Below are 25,176 nucleotides of genomic sequence, written 5' to 3' on the forward strand. Positions count from 1 at the left end.
CCAACTAGGGTTGTAGCTTAGCATTTAATAATAATAATAATAATAATATAGATAATTACAAATAATATATGGACATTAGGAATAACAGAATAGGTCCCTAGAGATTGCAAAAGAAGCAGGGGAAGGAAGAGAAGACGATGGATTGACAAGCTAAGAAGCTTTGCGGGTATAGACTATAGACTGGCATAGAAAGACCATAAACAGATGGGAGCGAAAGGCCTTGTCTGAGGACTCTGTCCTGCAGTGGACTAGGTACGGTTGAGGCTATATATATATATATATATATATATATATATACTGTATGTGTCCATAATTTGCATAGGCCTACTAATACAGTATAATTAACTGATGAGTGGTATAGGTCTAATGCTAAGGTTTACTTCATAAACCAACTGCCTTTTTTTATATAAAGAACACGTAATATCAATAACATTGGAAAATAATTAGTTAACCATTCTTCTAATATGTTTACAAAATGTTCGTTGACCATAGTGAATAATATACAGTACTGGCCTGGTATGCTACTTGGAATCTAAAACCCTTTTATCCAACGAAAAATAATAAAGCCTATTTGTAGGTTACCCAAGAGGTAATTCGGTAATACTCTGGAGGAATATTTCAATAAGACTTTATCAGCCAAAAGTCAAGTTGGGGTATTCTATGACTTTGAGAATGTTCACCACACCACTTTAGGAACTGGATTGGATAGACTGAGAAAGCTTTTGATTCTGTCAAAACTTCAGCAGTAGTGAAAGCCCTTCAAAGACAAGGAATAGATGAATCTTGTGTTAAGGTTTTGTTAAAGTTTTTATAGTTTATATGGGGAATATTTATTTTAATGTTGTTACTCTTCTTAAAATATTTTACTTTTCTTTGTTTCCTTTCCTCACTGGGCTATTTTCCCTGTTGGGGCCCCTAGGCTTATAGCATCCTGCTTTTCCAACTAGGGCTGTAGCTTAGCAAGTAATAATAATAATAATAATAATAATAATAATAATAATGATGATGATGATGATGATGATGATGATGATGATGATGATGAGAAATGCTACTTTCTCTAAAAAAGAAAAGTATTCAATCAAATGGCTCTACCAGTATTAACTTAAGCATAAAAAACTTGGAGCCTCAGCAAAGCCACAGATTAGAACATAGGGTAGTTGTAACTTAAAAGAGCATTGGAAAGAACAATTATGGGAATAACACTAATTGACGGAAAAAGAGCAACATGTATACATGAGCAACATGTATACAAGATTAAAATAATGTAGGGGATATTCTAACAACAAGTAAGAAAAGGAAATGGATGTGGGCAGGACATATAAGAATGACAGATAATAGATGGACATTAAGAATAATAGAATTGGTTCCTGAATATTGCAAACGAAGGAGGGGAAGGAAGAGAATGATAAGGATTGACTAACTAAAAAAAAAAAGGTGGTATAAACTGGCATAGTAAAACCATAAACAGACACAAGTGGAAAGTCATGTCTGTGGCCTTTGTCCTGCAGTGGACTAGCTGTGACTGATGATGATAATGATGCTCCTCATCATGTACAATATGGTGCACTTCATAAAGAGCACTGATGGTACTGGGCCCACCTCTTAATAATGGTAATAAACTCAATGCAGCAAGTAAGGGGCAAAAAAGGAGGGCACCTGGTTTTAAACAGATTCCCCCACTTATGCCACTTTACAGATCACTGGCTAGCGTTTTATATCCAATCCTTTTTTACATCCTTATCCTCTGTATCTATAAGATTGTTGTAGGCCTATTTCCAAATTGTATATGAAATTATTCTAACTTTTGTTCCACACCAACAATGAGATAAAATTCAAAGTGTGTTTCCTCACATCTTTAATGTGTCATATGAGCAAGGGGCCTCGCATACTCATATGTTTGACGTTGGTGCTACATATTTTGACACGCAGTCACACACTCATAATGGACCTACTTCAAACACACCATATAGCCACCTTCATACATAATCTAAGGGTTTGGCCACACCAGACGCTGCTAGCATGGAGTTTACAGGCAAGAGGTACACATGGACATTTGAAACATAATATATCGCATGTGGGTGGCCAACCCAGACAGGCAATAAATCTTGACCCTCTGCAGTTGCTGCCAAGTGAAGTAACATATTTCAAAATGCCAAGGCGGTTCGTAATGTCTTTACCCAAACCCACACAATTCTCCATCAGATCAAGATATATTTGCACAGGAAATCTTTGACTGCTGAGTGTGATGTGCTGGAAGGGGGCATCTCTGGTGCGGCCATGTGTTGCGTTGTCGTGGCTCTGACATCCAAATCGTGCCTGTACATCAACGCCTCCTGCATCTGCTGGAGCCTTACCCTTAGGCAGTTATCTACAACATGAACTTGTAGGCTACTTCATGTAAGAAAAGCCAAATACTGTAGAAAGTGAAAGAGAAAAAGAGAAACAAAAAGAAAGGGTAAGGGGTTGGAGATATAGCACGAGTTGGGGACTTCATTCAAAACCAGGTGCCCTTTGTTGCTGCGGTAAACTTCTTACAAGGTCACTTGGTAAAGTGTTATTCTGAAGCAGCTGACCACCTAGGGTTCTGGAAGTAACATATTATCCTCTATAGATTTTTCATCAAAAGCTCCTTAAGTCTGCCTAGTGTCAGTACAGTACTCTCTTCTCCATATTTATAGGGAGAAGGCAGTCTGCATGGATCATATTAGGCTACCACTGGGGTTCAAGAATCCTCATTTGCAGATGACTGTTATCCTCTTAAAATACAGTACTGTATTTTAGCAAATGAAGTGAAATTTCCCTGGGTAATTTTTCACAAGAAAGTAACATGAAAATTCAGGTCCTGCCACATTTTGCTTAGAGTATATTGAAAACCTCTGGTGTACTTTGACTCGATCTGCACGAGACTTGGGAGGCCCTTCATTGCCTATATGAAACAAGGCAATACGCCCACAGTTGCAGTATAGGCCTATGCGACAAGCTGGAAGAAAGGATGCAGGAAGAGATTTATAGTATTAGACTAAGAGTACAGCTAGGGGCCAAAAGCACGCTGCAAAGACCTTCAGTATTGTTTACAGCGGTACGCTAACCCCCAAGGGAGGTGCTGGACTTCTTATATATCTATTTCTAGGTTAACTTGCCAAATTATGAATCTACTTGCAAATAAAATTTGGCAAAAATAAAAGGAATGTCTGTAGGACTTTCCTGTTGGCAATTACTGTATATAGTATACAATATATGGAGTAAGGCTTACCTCCTCTCATTCCACAGGGAGAAACCAAGCTCAAGGTGCAATCATAAAACCCCAATATCAAAGAGAAATTCTAATCTTAAATGTGAAACCCCAGTAGATTTTGCAGCAAAATAAACCATATCTATTGTGAAAAGGGAAATAGATAGGTATAAATACAGTGTAAAATCAATAGCCCATTTGACTACCCGTCATAGCCTTTGCATAAATCACTGATTGAAATGCAGTATGCTCCGATTAAAAGGCTCGAATGCAGTATACGAGTTCAAATTACTGATGGTTAAAAGTAGAATAGAATTTGATTTACTGTACTGTAATAACTACAGATATTATAAAAATAATAAGGACATTACCCACATTTTTTCCAATTTTGGATGTTTTGGGGAAAATCTAGTTGCCTAAACCAACTCCCGTAGTATTTCTTCTTCACTAAATTTGTTGATCTTCTCTTACTACTTGGTAAAAGTGCAAAACTATATAGTCCTTCAGCACACATCGGTCATCTCGTTATGGCGACATACACCACTGAATCTTTTGTTTTACTCAGCTCTCCAAATTAAGTTCTTCAATTTTTTTTTATCATCCTTCATGTTTGCTTTTACACTACCAATTCTTTTCCTTCCAAATCCATTGCTTCTACAAATTTTTCCTCTTAAAAGTATCTTCCAGTCCTGATACTTTATCACATGAATAAACACCTAATAAATCATTCTTAATATCTAATAAAAAAATCCTTTCCTAGTTTGTCATACTGCAAACTACTACTAATTTCAGTAGTTTCTGTTTTTTTGTATTACCTACCAATTTATTTTTTATTATTAAGTTACTTTCTGCATTGGATTTTAGTGGACGTTCAGAATAATTCATTACTTACACGAGTACAATCCTTTTTAGGTATCCTTTTTAAATGTTTTATAATTCCTTTCACTATTAATGTAATTGGCTTCAGCTTAACTTTTTTATTTTCTTGACCACTCGAGTTTCTAATTTTGTAAAATCATATGCTTGAAACTTATTTCTATCATATTGTAATGCTTATAATCAATTTCTAAACTTGTTAGTAACAAACCCAACTGTTCTTCAATCTGTCAACTTCCACATTCAGTAAACTTACTGTACACATTAGAGAGGGATTAAAGTGGCATCTTTATACGTAGCATTTTTCTTTATTTATATTTTTTGTGTAGTACCAGTTTTATTCTTATATTGAAATATAGCTTTGTTTTTAAAACCCTTTTTTCACTCTTACCATAGAGATGAAGGGACCACTTTAGGTTGTATAGGATGTAGTGACAATCTAATTTTCAACTCAATATTTAAGGATGAGAGAAAGTCAAATGACAAAGTGAAACAAGGTAGAGGGGGCTATTATAGTAAAAGGTTACTATTTCTCCCTTAAGGTATCTCTCCACCCCTGCAGAGTAAAATCACTTGAATGCATATGTGTATTTTTCTATAATTTCTTTTTCAAGAAATATTTGACTGGAATTACGGCAGTATGATTAACATTTACTCATACAATTTTAGTGAAAACATGAGGTAAAATTAATACAATTTACTAAGAAATTAGACTGACAATAGAAAAATAGACACCACCACAAAAAAAAAAAAAAAAAACAATACTGTATAAATAATTGATTCCATTTTGTTGCTCTGATAAGCCATTAATTTTGACAACAAAAGAACTAGCATCACTATAACAAGATAAGTTCAATAGAGCACATTCTTCAAGTAATTTTCTTACATATAAATTCAGAGAACACGAAGTTTGGATGGAGCCACTTAATTTTGCTTACTCTGTAGAATGATTATCATAAATAATCTAAACTATGCATTAGTTTACCACCAATGTGATCAGAAAATCTCCTTTTAATTAGTGATTACAGAAATCTTATGTATTATTTTCCAGTTTGGAATGAAATCCGGTAAAAAGGGATTTTTTTTTTTCAACAATTTGATGACAATACATCTGTTCCTCAGCATGGATTATACTGTACAGTATGTTACACTCTCTACTCATTGTCTCTCACCCACAATTGGCAAATCTACCCGGTAATAATTTTTTCATTTTTCTCATTGAAAAATATTTTGGACTATCCAATCCCAGAAAAATTATAATTGGACCTATTTCAAATCAATAATAGCATTAAGCTATTAAGCTCAATTTTAAAATTTCATAACTCTTAAGTCATCCAAGAAAGGTAAAAGATCAAAATGGAAAAAGAAAAGAAACATTTTATACATATTTTATTTGACCAGAAAAACCTTGTACTGAGAAGTTACAAAAGAATTAAAAAAAGGTACAAAGTACTGTCCTTAGTCTGGAAGAAGAATTGGGAGGGCAATGATTACAGAAATCACATACCAAGGCCTAGTCACCATCATCGTCTTTCAATAATACATGCACAGAATTAGCTGTGCACGTTTATATTGAACTTTTTATAAATTGCATGAAGACCAACTTTTGGGGGGAAAATCGTTCCAATTTGTTACAAAATGAGCAATCAAGATGAGGCAAACTGGCAACAGCTTTACACTGATTACTAGCAATGACTTTAGCACTGGCAGCTCTGCTGTGTAGCAAACCAAACAAGAGATTCCACACCTAAAAAAGTACTGGATGAGTAAATTTTATTTCACTTCTCACTTCTGTGAAAGAAAAAAATAATGGGGGAATGTTTTCATCATCATCTTTGCACCAGTAACATTAAGAGACAAGGGACAGTAGTCATAATACTGGATTTCAGACTTATACCCGATCTATTGCTTGAGAGGAAAAGCTAAAAATATTAAATCTAATCTATGACAGCAGATAATGTTAGCTGGTACATGTACCTGTAAACTACAAGATCTGGCATACACAGGATGAGGCACACACAAACTGATGTACATAGGCAGTAGTGTACAAATTCTAGTGGACACTTCCAATGTGCAAGATTGCAATGTGGTACCTACACAATTAAAGCTAACAGTTCTGAGCAACACACTACTTCAAATGAATGTGGCACACAGATATTAGCTTATCTTGGCTAAGATTTGCACATTAGATATACATGATCTATTCTATGCTGAACTTGGAGTACTTGCTATGATGAGCAGCTGTGCATCAAATTACAGCACAAAGTAGTTCAGGTATTACATGGTATACTCATGACATGGAAGTACAGGTATAACGAGAACCACCAAAAAAATGTAACATATACCCTACAGTATTTTGAAATGGCAGACATTAAAGCCACAAAAGGAGTAATGGGTGCCTGACTTCAAAAAAAGTCAATTACATTTTGGCAGACAAATACATGTATCAATGCTATGCATTGTTTTGATGTACATGATTTAGTCTATGAAATTTTCATTCAAGTAACTACTGTAAATACTTTTTGAGTTTTGAGACTTTTGGCATAGCTCATAAAACAACATGAGGTCACTGGTTACTGTATTTTAAGACTGCAATGATATTTCACTGAATAAATAAGTCATAACCACACAATTAACAACAATATTATCAGTAATAACAGAACTTATATTATCATCATGATAAAGTCTAAAAAATTTGCCAACTCTACAACATCCTGAGTAATTATCCCGATGCCCACGGTGCTCATGTTGGTTAATGGGATAGGCAATAAAATCTTTCCTTACCTGGGGACATGGGTAAAATTTTTGGAACTTTTTTTAGGTTGAAAATACTAAATAAATATAATCTAAAAATCACTTGAGTTTTGATTGATTTTAATAAATTATACACCATATTCTTTTAGTAAAATTTTTGTTGAAGCTCTTCCAAATACATATTGGGATAATTCAGTAAAACGATATCAAAATGACCAAGCATGAATAACATCAAATAATCCAAACTAAAATCAAGAGTAAAATATATAAATAGAAGCCCACAAGTACACCTTGAGAATTCTACACTACCTTCCCATACTCAAAAAATGGCAGCATGGTCAGTTCCTTTATGCTTCTACATTCAGGAGCTCCACATCAAAAATTAATGTGGCATTGGGAGGGATTACACCAGGAAAGCCTTTCTCTCCATAGCCATAATCAGGAGAGCATGTCAGCCTAGCTTTCTGTCCCACAGACATCTGAAAGGTATGAAAAAATAAGGGGAATGGACCAGTATAACCAGCTCCCACAAAAGATGCACATACTTCTTTTGAAAAAAAAAAGAGAGAGAGAGAGAGAGAGAGAGAGAGAGAGAGAGAGAGAGAGAGAGAGAGAGAGAGGAGAGAGAGAGAGAGAGAGAGAGAGAGAGAGAGAGAGAGAGAGAGAGAGAGAGAGAGAGTACGAAAAATAAATTAAACTGTAAGGTACAGTATATAAAATAAATAATAAACTGTTCCTTCAACTTAACTTAAAATTACAAGTTAGTCTAAATATACAATATAAAATAAGCAAACTTCACTGAAAGAAAAAAAATACAAAAATTCAATACCGTATATTACCATGTAAAGGGCAAAATTTCAAGACCAGTTTTGTATGAAAAAGTCATGGTTTGCCAATTACACAAGACACTTTTGGAATTATGAAAATATTTATTTTCTCTACCTCTGTTGTGTTGTTAAGGTATTCTAATTGCATATGGTTCCTTAATAAGTTAGAAGTTTGGAAGGATTAACTTAAAATCATATAATATACTAATTCTAATTACAGTATATAGTATCCTATTTAAGTAAAATAGGAATATTTCCCGGTAATTTTATCTTTATTTATTTATAGTACTGTACTCGGGCTCTGTTGTGGGAGCCTAATTGTACGAAATCTAGAATTTTCTGTATTTGTACCGGTAATTAATTTTTCTACTTGGTAGTTAGGAAGGCTTGACTTAACAGTGTATAACAAGCTCAGTAAAAGCATACACTGTAGTTGTGTTTACATAAAATGAAAATAAGAATTAAGTTTTTCTTTACTATAATACTTCCGTCAACAAAAACTTGTTTCGGACAACTAGAAATGTTTGCAGCAAGAATATGCATACATAAGAATAACGAAGTGTCATTTATACAAATTCTTAATTTTCAGTGTATATTTATAGCTATTATTATTAATCACTTGGACCAAAACCCCCCTCTTTCTCACTGCAGTACTGTACCTACCTACCTACTGTACTTGGCTGTGTGTGTGTGTGTGTGTGTGTGTGTGTAACAAGGAAAATTCTGTTTCCACAGAAAGTATCAATTACAAAGTACACTAAACTTTACCTAAAAATATATTAGATAATAAGCTGGCCTTAAAACATTTGATTTCATCAGCTGATCTCTTAGTTTTAGCAGACATCATAACGATTATGTACAGACAGTCACCAAAACAATAGGGACCGAGAGACCTTTTATAGCTCGAATTGTTCGTAAATCATTTCTATACAAGTACCCCAAAGAGTTAAATTTTGGCCTATATGCATGGCTCTAACTTAAATGCCTACGATTTTAGAAGTCAAAAAATAGTCACCCTTATAAAATCAATATCAGGTTATTACAAATGATGTTTGGCTTACTTTCTTACTTTACATTACTATATATAATAATATAAGGTCATTATCATCATCTCCTACACTTATTGACGCAAAGGGCCTTGGTTAGATTTCGCTAGTGATCTCTATCCTGAGCTTTGAATTTAATACTTCGCCATACCTCCTCTCCTACTCCACGCTTCACAGTCCTTAGCATTGTAGGGTTGGTCTCCCAACTCTTTTAGTGCCTTGTGGAGCCCACCTAAACTATGTCCACTAATATAAAATAAGTTGTTGTAGAAAAAAGAAACAAGTGGCCGTACGAACGCCTTACATTTGTAAACTACCAAGTGTTTACATTTGGAATAAATATACAGGTTATTCTATAGTTTTGTTACCCAATTTTATGCTAAAAATTACAAATTTAGAAATTTGTATTTTTCCATGTTACAAACCTGTAACTATTTATAGGGGTATTACTTTCAGCGAAGCTGAAAGACAAGCCATTAGACTTTTAGCGAGGGTTAACCACTTGCTCGCTATTTAGCAGGGGTGAGGGGTAGTAACTACCCCTCCCATTCACACACCTGGGCGACTTCAAGGGGGACTGGTGCTGACAGGCCATTTTGTATAAATAGCTACAGGTTTCTTTCATTAGGAAAAATAAAAATTACTTCAAAATTTGTCATTTGTTCCGTCACTAAATGTAAACCAATGCTATTTATAGGGGTTGACTTACCCTTTAGGAGGCTGAAAGTTATGCCATCTGGCCTTTTGACCTTGACCCAGGGTTTTCCCCTTTGCATATTTTTCACATAATAGGTGGAAACCCTATACCTCACTAAAACCGTGCTATGCATGGTCTACAGCCTACTTAAGCTGTGTTCTTGTGATAATAGCACTGTGAAAAAAAAAAAAAGAGAGAGAGAGAGAGAGAGAGAGAGAGAGAGAGAGAGAGAGAGAGAGAGAGAGAGAGAGAGAGAGAGAGAGAGAGAGAGAGAGAGAGAGAGAGAGAGAGAGCATCTCTGCTTTTCTACTAAACCAATTTATTGCTACAAAGAGACTCAGGATCTGGAAGGATTTTTTCATTCCTATGATTTTTTGTTCATATGGTTCAATTTTGGAGATTGATAGTGTGTGTGAGGTCAACTCCTATTCAATCAGAGAAAATTGTCGACAAAAGAGCACGACTCCAGAGGTCTACTCGAGAAACCTCCAGTCATAGCTGCAAGTCATAAATATGCGCAAGTGCCAGACAGCGTACACATAAATGCAAACTTTTAGCTCTCATGGGTACTAAAGTCTCTTGTTCAAGATAACACACCCTTGTGTTCTTAGGTTTAGGATTGATGTGAGTGAGAGCTCAGGTGACAACCAACCGTTCACATGAATGCACACTAAGTGCTTTGCGCATTAATTATAACTTGCTTTCAGGTGTGAACTATGCGTTCTCCTTGAGCAAACGCTGATTACGTTGAGAGAGAGTGCTTTAGACATATCTCTCAGGTGAGAGTTCTGGTCCCACCTTGAGTGCGAGCAGACACCGACAGACCGCTGGCTTGAGCATATCTCAAGTGAAAGGCCTGCTTTCACCTCGAGTGTACATGAGACGGCTAGCTTAAGCATATTTAGCCTCTTGATTGCAGACAAAGCCTTGTTTTAAGTAAGCAAAATAATCTGCCCCCATTAAGCGAAATTGAAAACATTGAATCAACAGCACTCGCTTAGACATTTGCTGCTCGCTTGTGTTTACACAGACAAGAGTGCTAGCGGGAGGCTGCTTCTTTGACTTCGGGGAAGTCTAAACTCCAAGTGGCAAAGGTGAATGTTCACCTTTGGCCAACCTAAAGAGTTAATAGGGACTTGATAGCATTAATGAAGAATCCTACTCAAGGACAATACCCACGAGCCGCCTGTCATAAAGGGCACCAAGTCCATGAGTATTGTTCAACAGGCAGTATACATGAATATTTTAAGTCTCCAAAAAGTTGATTACTGACACCTTGTTTAATGTTTTAACAGCTGTGTTCCAGCTTTGCTGATATTATACTCCTATGAAAAGAACAAAAGTTTGTAATCATGTAACAATTTATATTTAAAATTATCTTCTGGCACCATGCTGCTTGTTTAAATTAAGCTTATCAGGGAGGTGACAATCATTAGTATACCTTCCAACTATTTTTTTCTTATATTACACTCGTTTGTTTATCTCGCATACTTGAGCTCTAGAGCACATATCTAGGCTATGTTGTTTTATTTCTTGTAAGTCTTAAGAGAGCCCAGTATAGTTTATCACACCTTTTCCCTATTAAACTATCTCTCATATAAATACTGTACTATATTCTAACTGTTATATTCCAATAACCTAAATTGAGAGCCACTCACCATCTCAAGCAGCCTCCTTAAAGACTGTAAGAAAGGCAATAATATTTACCTGTGCAACACCTTCGTCCCATCCACGGATTACTTCACCCTCACCAATACGGAACTTGAATGGTCTGCCACGGGAAAGGGAGGAGTCAAATTTGGTTCCATCCGTAAGAGTTCCTGAAAAATGACAGACATTATAGTATTAAACACAATATAAAAAAATTACAGTACTATAGTTCTAAATAAGGAAACAATCCAAAAATTACTGTATTCACAAATTTGGAGGTACAGTAATTTGTATTTTTCCCTAACTATACAAACCCAAGTCCCTACAAAGGAGAATTAAAGTGCAAGCTGGAATAGGCCAGTTAAAAGATTTAATGAAGTGTAAACAACTGGAAGGTAGTTGCCAGTCCAGTAGCTTTGATTATAGCTGGGACTTACTCGGGGGTTAGTGCTGGCATATAGGTATGAATACGGGACTCAAGTCTGTAGTTAGGGAAAAATTCCAATTATCACCAAACTTGTGATTTGTTTCCACAAAATACATACTTTCATCCCTAAGATAGACTCTTCCTAGGTGGGAGGAAGTCCCCGTGTAACTGGCTGAAAACTTATCCAGGACACCCAAAACTCTTGCATTGGAAAATATTGAAGAGTTGAGGGTCTTAACACCTTGGCCTCCAAAGATTCAGCAAATGTTTGAAGGTATATGGCCCCGCCATAAAGGGTTGTCCTCATGCTGAAAGCCACTGCGCCGTTCATATTGAATTTGAGCATTCCCTAATTATAATACTGTATATGGATTTGCCAGTCTACGTCAAGCTCCCCCAACCCGCCAGAAAGGAGAATGAGGAAAAGGCTACTGTACTTCAGTATAGAACAAGCAACAGGCAGAATGTAGCTTACCTGCACCCCAAAGAGGGGAAAATGAAGGAAAAAGTGGAGGCCAGTCACTCTTTAATGTCATCCCAGACTAACTCGCAATCTTGCCCTCGATCTGGTGCAGAGTCCTGTGAGAACTGAGGTAGCTATACCTCTTGCTGTGGTCCTACAACAGGTCATAGAGCGAACGTGTCTAGGTATAAGTGGGTCACATCCCGCAGGTATTGGGCAGTAAAAGTATTTTGACATTTCCATACCCCTGCCTGAAGAACCTGCACCACAGAGATTCTTTTTTAAATGTCAGTGAAGCACCATTACTTCTGATTTGATGTGTTCTGGCTTGAGCCCTTCCCGTTGAGGAAGGGGGAGGGAGGTGAAAGGAAACTATCAACGACCTCCCGTAACCTAGAAGAAATGGTGTTGCTTGTTACTTTCTTCTTGACCCCACCCGTACTAACGAATAGGAGCTGCAGGTTTGGTCTGGTTGCTAGGGCTCACTTAAGATAGCACCTCATAGCTCCCACAAGACACAAAAGCAACAAATCTAAGGCTGTCAAATCTGAAAAAAATAAAAACCTTTGATCCAGAACTGATGGGTTTTGGGACGAACGTGAACGAGACCTGCTTCCAACCCCTTGAATGAGCGACGTCAAAAGAGAAGGTGTGGAGCTCACCAACATGTTTAGCCGAATGCAAAGCAAGCAAAAAAAAAAAAAAAAAAAAAACTTGTCTGGTCTCATTTGTAATAGACTTAAGTTATCATTTGTAATAAGACTTAAGTTAAAGCCGAGTGATATCCTTTTACCGCTGAAAGGGAGCAGAGTTTCTACTTGCAAAGATCATGTAAAAAATCGTCTACGAGTGGAATAGAGGTTCCGGTAACACCCCTGCTAAGACACCAACCACACATGATGACCCACTTGGCTTGGTGTACAGTTGAGGAACACCAGAAGTACCTAGACATCTCTCGGGCAACTTCCTGTGAAAAGCTTCTCTTTGAGAAAGGCTAAATAACATCCAAGCATGAAGCTGAAGGGGTCCTACTGCTTGGTGCAAGATCTAGTCATGTGGTTGGTACGAGAGATCAGGAAGAGGCGGCAATTTCCTGGGAGTCTCTTACTAACAGAAGTAGAAGCTCCGGGTACCAGTCTACTCATAACTATTTTGCCACCACAAGTCAGATTAAGGTTGGGTGTGACTAACTTTACTCAGGACACTTCTGATGAGGCAAAAGAACAGGAAAGCATAGGCATCAAGTACTACAAGGGTAATCCATTGGGGGGATATGTGAAGTTGTGATCGTAGAGTGCCGAAGAGACTTCTTTATGTAATGACAACCAGGAGAGAAGTGGAACTTGCATCACAGGAGCATGCAATGCTGCCCAGCAGTGGAGTTATCACATAACTGTTATAACTGGACGCCATTTTTTGTTATTTTATTATCTAGTCGTAGAAAATTGATATTAAGAGTACCCCATTTAAATGATTCACGAGTTTGTATCTGCATAGAAATAAATTCACTTGAAATACCATGAATAAGTATGATACAATATATTTCAAATACTGTAATGTCAACCCAACTAACCTGTATAATGGACAACCACTGTCTGCCCACGTTTTGGAAAAGTAACACCTGTAAAAAAAAATATTTGCATTACTATTAATAATCCTGTGTGTAATATAGTACATATAAATTTGAGGGTTACACAATAGGATTTCAATACTGCAAATTCAACTAAATTATAGGATGGGATTTATGAACTTGTGTCATAGGGCCTGCTACTGAGATCAGGAAGGTAATTTAGTATCCTTGCAGAAGTGGAAAAAATCCTAATTGCACTATAAATTAAAGTTCAGAGGCTCTACAGCAAAATAGAAGAAACAATGTGAGAACATAGGTATAGTAAAGGCAAAAAAGGTGAGTGCAGTTAAGGGAAGAGGGACACTGCAAACACCCTCAAAAAATGCAAAGTGCACCATGTGAGGGGCATTGATGGCATTAGCACCGCCCCCTTTTTGGATCAACTAAATCAATAAGCTGTACCTAACAAATATTCCTGCTATACTGAAAAAAAATAAGGTATGGAGTATTTCAATGACAAGAAATTTTTTCCTTTCCACAATTCATAATCAAACCTCCATTTTCTACTTATCCCATATCATTCAGGTATTTGACAGGCAAGAACACCTCATACACAGACCACGGTAATATCTTGCTAAAAATATCATAGCTCACTACTGTATTTTGTTACTTCAAGGAAATTTAATAAGAATTATTGTCATGCTCAAGTGAAGGTATGACTAATTTCCCTATCTATTTCAAACTCTCCTTCCAATTTGATGAATTTTATACTAATAAAAAAAATTTACTTTGAACGATTGTTTACTCAAATTAAACAAAAATCAAATTTTATCATATAAAGCTGAATATCTATTTGGACAAAGACAACTTAAATCTGAAACTAGAATTGTGAAATATAATCAGATAAGATTAGCATTCAACCCATATCACTTATGGGACCAACCCACCCTAGACAACACAATCATGGCATTATGTTCTATTAAAGCCTTCTTTGTTGGAACCAGTAGAATCCTGGTATTATATTCTAATCCCATTATCAAAAACATTTTGACAGTTACATTCTATCCCAGAATTTGCCACAAAATCCATAACTGGTGAAGCTGGATGAAAGCTAACATTCATGTAGCATACCAAACTCAGGTAGCAAATGTGATGACTGGCACTTATATGCCTTTCATTGAGAGAGATAAAGGTGCAGAACAGGAAATGGCTTGTGGTAAGGAAGAGATAAAGGACTTAACTGACTTGCCAGAGGAGACATGTGTGTCAAATGAAAATGAGGACAGAAAACTTCAAGTTACCACATAATAAAAGGGGCAATTTTTTTCAGCACTATTCAAGTTCTTTTTAGAAAGTGGCAAACACTTGTCTTTTGGTGAACTTACTTTCCCTTGATGTGATAATGGGGAACCACTCGGGCAGGACCTGATATGCAAGATCAAAAGTTGAAACAACATGAAGGTCAGGTCAGGATATATGGTGGCAAAAACGAGTTAGGTCTTGGAGTGGATCTCCAAGCTGATACTAAGAAAAAATTTCAAAGCCTTGAAACAATTTTTTTCTAATATAAGTTGTGACTTGTTTTTTGTTAATTTAAGATATTTGAGAGATGGTAGACTTGCTTCAGTTCAATCTCCCACTCTGCTTGGATATCTTTCAGCTCGATAATTCTTGGGCTGCTTTCCCTACAAGGATCTGCTTATCAAATACTATACATTTTATAATAAAAACTACAGTAATGCATTACCAAACATAAACAATAATTGTACTTTGATATTCTAAGGGAATTTACCAAGAAATATTGTTAAGTTCTTTAATGAAGGCATAAGCCCCATTCACTTAATGACCCATTAACTTCAATCCTTCATTCCAATGTCACATTTTACATCAATAATATTTTATTTTAAAGCATCAACTCAAATATTAATTGCTTAACCTTCTTAGAACTTGATATCTACTTCGACCAAAATTAAACTAAGTAGACTGAGGCACTCTTATTAAAATGAAACCATCATAAATTTACAGCTATGCCCATCTCACTTATGGGACCAACCCACCAATGACAAAAGGATCATGGTACTCCGACTGTATAAGTTTTAATAAACTCATCACTAATTCCTTTGATAGGTTTTGTAAATTCATGAGATGAAAATCAACCTCCCAGTACTGTCTCAAGTTGGCAAGGACATCCATCTTGGCATAATTCATAAGATAAAAATTAACCTCTCAGTACTGTGTATCTACCAAGGCCCTTCACAGAACACATGTCTTGGACTTTTTGTCTCTTAGACTTACACCTAGCATCAACCTTTGATGGTTATTCCACCAACTATCACCCCTAACTGGTCTGTGAACAAAAGTATCGTAAATGACTTGGGATCCAGACATCTGTTCCAATGCAGTTTCAAAGAAACTGGAAGGATCTCATCCACAACTTTGCATGTGGGATAAACTTAGCTCCAGAGACACCATCCTCCCCAGTTGCCACATCATCTTGTGGGCTAAAAGCTCCATACCCTTTCTGAACTCTTAACAGATTTTAAGAAAAAATTATCCTCTTGCTGGATGGAAATGCCCAGAAAGAAACATAGGCTATCATCTTCCCCAAATGAAGAATTTACTGACTTGAAACAAAAATTTTACCGAGGTTCATCATAACTACAAAATTCCAAACATGTGTAGTTCTCTTATCTTGGGACTCAAGAATTCCTTTGAAGCTCAAAAAAAATAGTAAATATCCAGATATAAAAGAGGATACACAAGATATTGCTACTGGAGCCACGACCTTCAGACATGGTACGGTCTGGATTCAATGCAGAATCTTTATATAAGAATCATCTTTATATTGCTAAGCCCATTCCTCATAGTTCTGAATAAAACTTCTAGGACCAAATATACACAGGAATTAATGTCTAAGGTTCAACCTAAACAAAGAGCAACTTCTGAGCTTTGCTGACCAAATCAGTCTCCTCTGATAAGGATCAGCCAGGACATCAATATTGGCCTTATGCAAAATTCATTCTCACACTAAGTTGATCACCTCACCTTTTAGGGAGAACCGAGAGAGATTCATACTCCGGAAAGAAGCAATATTAAGTTGGGAAGAAGACTTAAGGATAAGATCCTTATCTGAGGACTTACTAGATAGTTCATACGTTGCCATCTTAAGGGACCCAAAAACATCAATCACACAAGTAGGGGGTGTGATTTCCCGAGGCGAGTAAGACAAACTCGTCAAAGTGGATAATTCCCTCAATGAAGAAATCAATTCCCTTCAATTGAAACATCTGACTCAAGGCTGGACAACCTTCAACCGTGAAGAGACAAGCAAGACAGGCAAGCTCTCGTGGCACGTCTACAAGAAGACAGAGATCTGGATACTACTCCGCATGAAACCATTTTGGGGTAACAAGATACTTGAAGATTGCTGAATGTCTTGACTGTTCAAACCTCACTATATGAGGTTGAAAAGGGGAAAGGTATACTGTTCATGTTTAACCATTCCCAAGGTACACATCTTACATCACTGATGATGGGTCTGGGACTAGTGAAGAGTATGCTGCCAGTTTGTCCTTCAGGTGAATGATAAACATATCGATGATCAGGGAACCATACAAAATCAAGAGTTCGCTCGTTAATACAGTCGGCCCACACTTTACGAAGGTTTTTTTCTTGGCGATTTCGCGGCACAGAGAACTATAAATCCTACCAAATAAAAAATCACTCCCGCAAGTTTGCAATAAATACTCTATTTAAAACTAACTTCGCTCCTTTGCAACCAGCATCCTTCGCGCAATTTCCCTCTTCCCACAGTACAACACCCCATCTTTTGCTCACTCAGGCTCAGTCTCAGTCTCGCATCATCTCTCCTCGCGTGTATATCTACTGTATTGGTCCTTTTTGACCACATGGTGTAAAATACATCACGTAAAAAAGAGATGTATTTGTATAATATATACGCCTGTACAGCACATATATTTACTGGGAAATGTAATATAGATGTGCAATTCCCTACAGTACTGCACAAGACACGACACATCAGGAGTTGCATCATGCTTCACGACTACAGCACGAACATTTTCGTAAAAATGGTTAGTGGTCTTTCAATAAAATATGTACACAGTGAATTTTAGCTATTCATTGTATATATACATCCTGTACAGTACAGTAATGTACAGGTATTACAATAATGCATAGTACAGTATTGTTTATTAACTATATTATACAATACTCTACGTAAATAAAGTCGGCCCTTGCTCTTCGCGGGGTTTAGGTAACAAGAGTCAGGAGTGAAAAGCGAGAATCAGCGAATACTTGCTGCCCTAGGGTAGGTTAAGTCCTAAAAACTCGCTGTCCATTGCCTACGCTCGGTCGACTAACACACTAAATACTGTATTGCCTAATATTGTTTTCACAATATTTTTCAAAACTTCTAGACAAGGCAGTAGAAGTATTGTATCACGGTATGAACAGATTTTAGTACGTGTAACTAAGTACTGTTCACGGTAAGACAACAGTACAATACACTTAGTAACACTAGTCATGAGGAGACAATAACACTACTACAGTACTTAATGGTACTGTAGTATATATTACAGTACTGTACAATCACTACACCACAGCTTAATTAGCTAAGGTAACACTCATACTTTTCTGTAAGTGTTCGTTGTTTTCGGCAGGATGACTCGCACAGTTTGACACCTCACCGTACACGTAGCATACATTTACATATTGTAGAGTACAGTCAGCCCTTGGTCTTCGCAGGTTCTATCTTCACATATTAGGTCATTCGCGATACAAAGAACCGTATAACCTATCAAATAAACAAAAAAAATTACGTATCTGTGGTTTTGCGATAAGTACTGTACTCTCACAGCTCAACGATTTCAACCAGCCCACGTCCCTTTGCATTTGGCATCCTTCGCACATCACCCCATCTCTGGCTCACTTCGGTTCTTTTTGTGCAGAATCATATTGTGATATAAATAGCCCGTAAGTATCACAGGTCGAGCCCAGAAATAGCCCGTAATTATCCAGTATTCTTATAGTGAATTTAGTATAAAATGCGATACGTATATTACTCTAATTCATGTTCAAACAGCTAAAATAGTTCCAACATACTTGAGAATTACTGCATAGAACTTGATACAGTACGTACAGTGATGCTTTAAATTTTTATTTTGTTAAGTGTATTCATTGTGTAATACTGTGTATATTAACTACTATACTGTAAACTATTGTATACAAAATAATATATTTACCTTAGTAATATATATATAGGCTACATGTACAGTAAATTTGAACGGCGCAAGTTGATCTGCCGAAAGCAGAGAACACTTACAAGAGTTAACTTAGCTAATTAAGCTATGCTGTAGTGATAGTACTGTGCACAGTATAGTACAGTAATATACACTACAGTATCAGTGTTATATTGGATAGGAACAAAGTTTTGTTGTCACAGTACATTATTTGTCTAAAAGCGTACCGATGAAGCGTTACATTACCGCAGTCTTACATACACGAGCATAAATGTACAGTACTTACCGAAATGTGTTCACAGCGTAATAAAATTCTTATAATATGATAGAAACCAAGTAAAACTATCAGATAGTTTACGTATTGTATTATTCGACCACACAAAGGCAATGGGCAGCAAGTAGTTAGGTTAACACACCCTAAGGGGAGCAAGTATTCGCAAATTCTCACTTTTTGCTCCTCTCTACGATACCTAACCCTCACGAATAAGGAGGACCAACTGTATTCTATTTCCTTATTTTATTTCCTCAAGGGGCTATTTTCCCTATTGAAGCCCTTTGGCTTCATCTAGGGTTGTAACTTAGCTAATAGTAATAATAATTCAAAATCTTTGATCACTGCACTCCACAAATCTTCATCCTTATAAATCAACACTTTTGTATTTCCATCCTTAGTTTACAATTTTATCATGTCCAAAATAAGCACACTTGCATGCAGAACAAGGCAAACTTATCCATAACTAGTATAAGTGAGGAGTTAGTGTGATTCCCTGATTCAAGCTACAGTCGGTCGACCTCACACGTGGGTAGATAGGGCAGGCCATATTAGTTGCCAGATCCACACCGATTCTTCATCATACATATCAGCCAGCGGGATAGTGTAAAACCATATTAAATTACAAAAGCTTGCCTTCGCGTAGGAACAAATGATGTTACAATTCTTCAAAAGGAGTAAGCAGTTTCCTTTTCCATGGTTTATAATTAGATGGTCATTAGGTACAGTAGTTTAATGGAAGTACAGTATCATGGAGAATCTTTTGAGAAACTTTTCTTTTATTTTGGAAATTACAAGAACTTACTAGCGACAATGATGAACATTCTCTCTTATGAGGCTCATATTCATCCTACGTGTCATAGCAAGCTTATCGCAGACTAAGAGCAGTTTACTCAAACAAATAAGGTTCCTTTTATACTATATACCCTGTTAGTCTGTTACTACATTTACTGAACAGTAGAAAAATGTTTATACAGTATATATCTGTTTAAAGATCTTATTCTCTCCAACACACTTTCCTTTGTGTAACTTTTTGTGGAATTAGCGAGTTATGTAAAAGAATAATTTACTCGTATCTTCCCTCAATAATGGTCCCAAACTCAGTTTGCATAGGTATGGGGGTACCTTAGGTTAGTACATGTACCCTTAAATACAATATTTACCAATTCCTGATTCTGATGAGCCACTTAGAATATTAAAAGATAGCCTTTCTAAGATTAAATATGAGAGTTGTATTTGGTAAAAGAACATTAGTAGACATGACTTGCCAAGACTTCTAGGGAATACTGTACACCATATTTTTTTCATTCTTACTAATGCTCCGATGCGCAGCCAGTCTAACAATCAGAGAAAGGGCACCCAAGCCATGAGGATCTGTTAAACTGTACAAACAGCTTTACCAGAGATGGGCAAGTTTATTTCACTTCAACCTAATCCTATTCCTTGTGCAAGTTGGCAGCAAATTCCTTACAGGTCAGGAATATGAAGACTAAAGTCATTCAGTGACCTAATTACATTGCTAGCAATTGCTTAAGTGATGGGATTCAGGCTTTGTGTAGAAAGCTGGGTATAGTTGACATAAAACATCCACAAGGGTCAATGAGTGGATATGACAGGTGAAAAATGCACCTGGTTCAGTAGGTATGACTATACAGGTGACTAGATGCCTCTGTGCCCCTAAGAGATGGCATACAGAACATACATACATACATAGCACCAGCTGGCTTTAGTCCTTCAAAGTATGTCAATTATTTCCCTTGAAGCAAGTTGGTAGTATCATCCTACCATGATTCGTGTGTAAATATTCTTTTTATTTACCCATAGCAATATATCAGTGCAAGGTGGGAACATGAAAATATCTAAGGCTTCTAGTATATCTAAAAACCTTTAAACTGCTATGCATCTACTATTCATTCCTACAAGAATGCTAACAATTATTAATGCAGGAGAATAATTTAAGTTGAAAGTATACACTGTACAGTATCAAGGAATGACAAGAAATGATTGTCAACAATGGGGAATGCCAGCTTCACTACCTTAATCAAGCTGGTCAGCCATGATATTCCACCTGTTTAGAATGTACCCGACTGACAGCTTTATGATTCACCAATTCTACATGAACAACTAGAAGAGGGAAGGGCGATCCTAATCCCTGCTTATTGACATAGATCACTACATCTGTACACTTAGTAATACCTAAGCAGCCTATCACCCATTCTTGGAATTCTTACTCAGCTAGCAATGCTCTGTGCATTACCAAGACATCAACATGCTGAAGAAGATTCCCCACAGTCTACACAGCCTCAGTGAATTGATCCTCTAGGTATATGCCACACTCATCCTTCAACTGCATCCAAGAACAAATTTCTGATATAATACTAACCCAGTGCTATCATATCAAGCAAAGTACATTTTGATATACCAAAATGCAATCAAATAAATGGTTTTAAAAACATTTTTCTTCATTTTCTACCACTCATTAACATTTACAGTACATACAACAACAAAACACTGCCAAAATGATATGTAATGTCATAGTACTACAGTATACAAACAAATACTCACAAACCTCTTGAAAAAACGACAAATTCACCTGCTTATCGGCTCAAAAAATACAAGACCCCTTCCATCAATGACCTAAACCAATTGGAATAGAAAATGTAATGAGCAAGAGAAGAAAGTGTACAACCGAGATGATGGACATAAAGGTAAGCATCAATCATTGCCAAAAACAATGCTTAGCACCTGCTGCGTTATAAGTGCTATCTTCCCCCACATAAAATCTAAAACTTCTATTACACCTGTTGCAAGTAAAAATTCATATTAGCCTTATTTTAGTATTTAATAAATGCCTGCTGTACAAATCAAAGAATTTTAATCCATGTTCCACAACCAATAAATTTTTGCTTCTTTTGAAGTACCTAAGAATTACCAGTAACCAAGAATGTGTAGAAAGACTGTATCCATTATAAAATAACAATGGCAAAATGGTCTAGTTTATCAAATATCGCCAAACATTATACATCAGAATAGAATGTCCCATATTGATATATAACGAGGCAGAGTCTGACCCTTCAAGTAATTAATCCTTAATACAATTAAGGTGAAAATAACATATGCTGTGTACAGTTTAGTGCAGCCTTGCTCACTAAAAAAAAAAAAAACATTAATTCTCCACTACTGTGCTTAACTGCTTAACCCTTTTACCCCCGGGCTATCTGGAAATTTCCAACCCTTAACCCCCAAGGGGTTATTTTTTTTTCCAGCACATTTTGCAGTATATTTTTTTTTAAATTGCTCTAACAGCCTTAATTTTTGTCATAGCGAGGTCAGGTTGGTCTCATTCTCTTGGAAAATGCCTGAATTTTCTCAAAAAATTATCAAAAATATGAAAAAAGAAATTTTTATAGCATTTTTTTTGCAAGGACGTACCGGTACGTCCATGGGAGTAAAGGGATGGCTTATGTGAAACGTACCAGTACGTCCTTTGTGGGTAAAAGGGTTAACCAGCTCTTGCCCAGTGAGCAAAGATGCAATGTTCTAGTTTGGTTTGTTTACCTTGGAATGGCAGGGAAGGGCTGTAATGGCGAGGTAAGGGCAAAGGGTCACAAGTCAAGTAGGAAGTGAAATGACGATCCAAAGTTGACTAGTGACGGTGAGAGTAAAATTTTACCAATAAATTATGGGTTAATGCGATAAATCAACTTTCCCAACACAATTCACTTCGGAAGTAAACAAGGCATTATTGACATATGGCGATGAGGGATGCTTCATGCACATTTGTTATTAGCTAACAAAGGTGGAAACTTTTTTGTTAAAGGGGCACTACATATACCTTATGAAATCTTAGTACAGTATTTATATACTTTAATTCCTATTAAAATACATGAAACCTATATCTTTACAACAGGTTATCTTGCGTGTATCCATTTATAACCATGATGCCACATACTGGTTTAATCACTATCTTAGGATGGGGAAAAACAAAAGCTGGTTTGAATCAACAATAATGGTAAAATAATGCATATATAACACAAAAATAACCACTTGAAAATATTGTTCATATATTTGATATAAAATGTAAATATACAGTATAATTACCTATAAACTATATGACTACCTATCATATAATTTCCTTTCCTACACTTATTTTGCGGAGGCCTTGTAGTTGGTTGGAACAGAATGGGTCGGTTACTATATTGTCGGTAATCATTTACAATGGCACAATATTCGGAATGTAGGAAAAAATTGTTCCTGGCGTTTCTTTAAGTAATCTGAATTTTTCAGTTGCAAATAAATGGAAAAAACCCATATTTATTAAAACAGTAGTTCTACAATTCCCAAGATTATGAAAAGCAATGAAAAGAACACAAAAAAACCACCTAACCTACTTAATTAACAGGGAGGGTGGCTACGCCTCATTTACACTGCCGTATCCTTAGCTTAACCTAAGACCAAGTCTCAACCCTGTGTTTGCCTCCCAACCGGGTTCACTCCTGGCAAGGTCACGCTAATTCATAACGTCTCGGGAATAGTAAAAACCAGTAAAACTAGCTTTGCAATATCCTATTTTAAAAAACCTTTTCCTCAAAGAAAATTTATTTGACAAGTAACAATTAGCAATGAATTACATACCCCCGACTACAGTACGATACGACAAAAGTATTCACTCAAATGGATAGTTTTACTTTAATTTGTAGTCTTCTTATCTGGTCCCACCTCATAGGAAAGGATTTGGGGCTCTGTGTGAACCTTATATCCACAAGAAAATTATTTATGTCATCCACTCAATTACATTGCAGTGTTCCATTTTGATTAATCAAAATTAAAAATACTTCCATGAATGATGTTTTGGGTAGTTTATCATATTGGGTTCAAATAATCTAAGTTAAGATAGGGTAGGTTATTTTTTTTTAAATGACCCAATTTCCTAAAACTATTCTATTGTTTCTAATAAAGACTTCTAACTTGTATCTATGTTTATCTGCCCTTTCAGTATACTGTAGTTTTAACACCGTTTTTGTATTTCCCCAATACAAAAAATCCATGTGGAGTCGAATCCTAATTATTATTTTAAACAATAGAGAAAAGGACAAGGAAGTGTAAACCCAAACAATATTGGTCAGAAATGAATAAAACATGAGAAAATGTTGGAAAATATACTTCATGTTATTCATTTGGAATTTAAGACCATTGTTCTTGGCAAGAAATCAAAGATCATACAGTAACTTAACCCTTTCTTTCAATATTAATGAAAAAATTTACCCCAAACCTTACGGGTGTAACATATATGAGGTAAGCTAGGTCTACCCCGTCATAAGATTTTGCAAATTTAAATGCGTTGAACAAAACAAATCCCAGAAAAATAGAATAAGTCAAAGGCATGTAGCCAGACCGCAGGCCTATACACAAATAGCCTATTACAAAACAATTTTCAGACGTATCTTATAAAGAAATATTTTGAATAAGCTAGCCAATATATTAAAAAAAATAGCATGCACCTAAAAAGTAGTCCTTCCAAGCTACTCTTTTTTGCGGGTGATGACCGTCCTTGAGATGACATGCGCACTCAGGAATGCAGCTCTCACCCAACCGTCAACGAGATCCTCATCCAATTGCGGGTGAACCTTGGGGGTCACTATTATCGAATTTAAAGCGGAAGACCGGCTGTATTGCGTCACAATCGACGCAAACATATAAATCTTAACAAATTATGCCACCTTTACCTAGAAATATTTGCCTAATTCAAAGAAAATTACTCTTGTTTATGTAGCCGAATTAATACCTTGCCCCAACTACCCTCAAAAAGCGTAGGGCTGTGTCCACTCTACTCTAGGCTATTTCACATGCTAGTAATACGCTTAAACCATTCAGCAGTAATTCACAATCCATAAATTCCATACAAACCATTTCCTGGTGAGACCGACTCGACGTGAACACCCATGTTGAGCTTGAGCTTTTCTCAGATATTCTGCGCGGACACTCAGTCTCAGTCACTCACTCAAGGGGAGATAGTGGTTCGAGCTTTGCATGTTGTTTCGAACATATTCACATTAGTTTGAACACATTGCTTCGAGCTATGGTGGTAATACATGCTCAGAAGTA

The 25,176-nt window shown here is 36.4% G+C and overlaps 1 protein-coding gene across 1 annotated transcript; it reads right to left on the bottom strand.

Annotated features, from left to right (window-relative positions):
• Positions 1 to 5,484: 5,484 nt before the first annotated feature.
• Positions 5,485 to 25,089, bottom strand: Fkbp12 (peptidyl-prolyl cis-trans isomerase Fkbp12). Its single transcript, XM_068345191.1, has 4 exons — positions 24,979 to 25,089; positions 13,546 to 13,593; positions 11,140 to 11,252; positions 5,485 to 7,341 (listed from the first exon to the last, which is right to left on the bottom strand). The coding sequence occupies exons 1-4, from the start codon at positions 25,013 to 25,015 to the stop codon at positions 7,210 to 7,212; spliced, it is 330 nt and encodes a 109-aa protein (XP_068201292.1). The 5' UTR covers positions 25,016 to 25,089; the 3' UTR covers positions 5,485 to 7,209.
• Positions 25,090 to 25,176: the final 87 nt, after the last annotated feature.

This window comes from Palaemon carinicauda, chromosome 21 (genome assembly GCF_036898095.1).
Source record: "Palaemon carinicauda isolate YSFRI2023 chromosome 21, ASM3689809v2, whole genome shotgun sequence".
Classification (NCBI taxonomy): domain Eukaryota; kingdom Metazoa; phylum Arthropoda; class Malacostraca; order Decapoda; family Palaemonidae; genus Palaemon; species Palaemon carinicauda.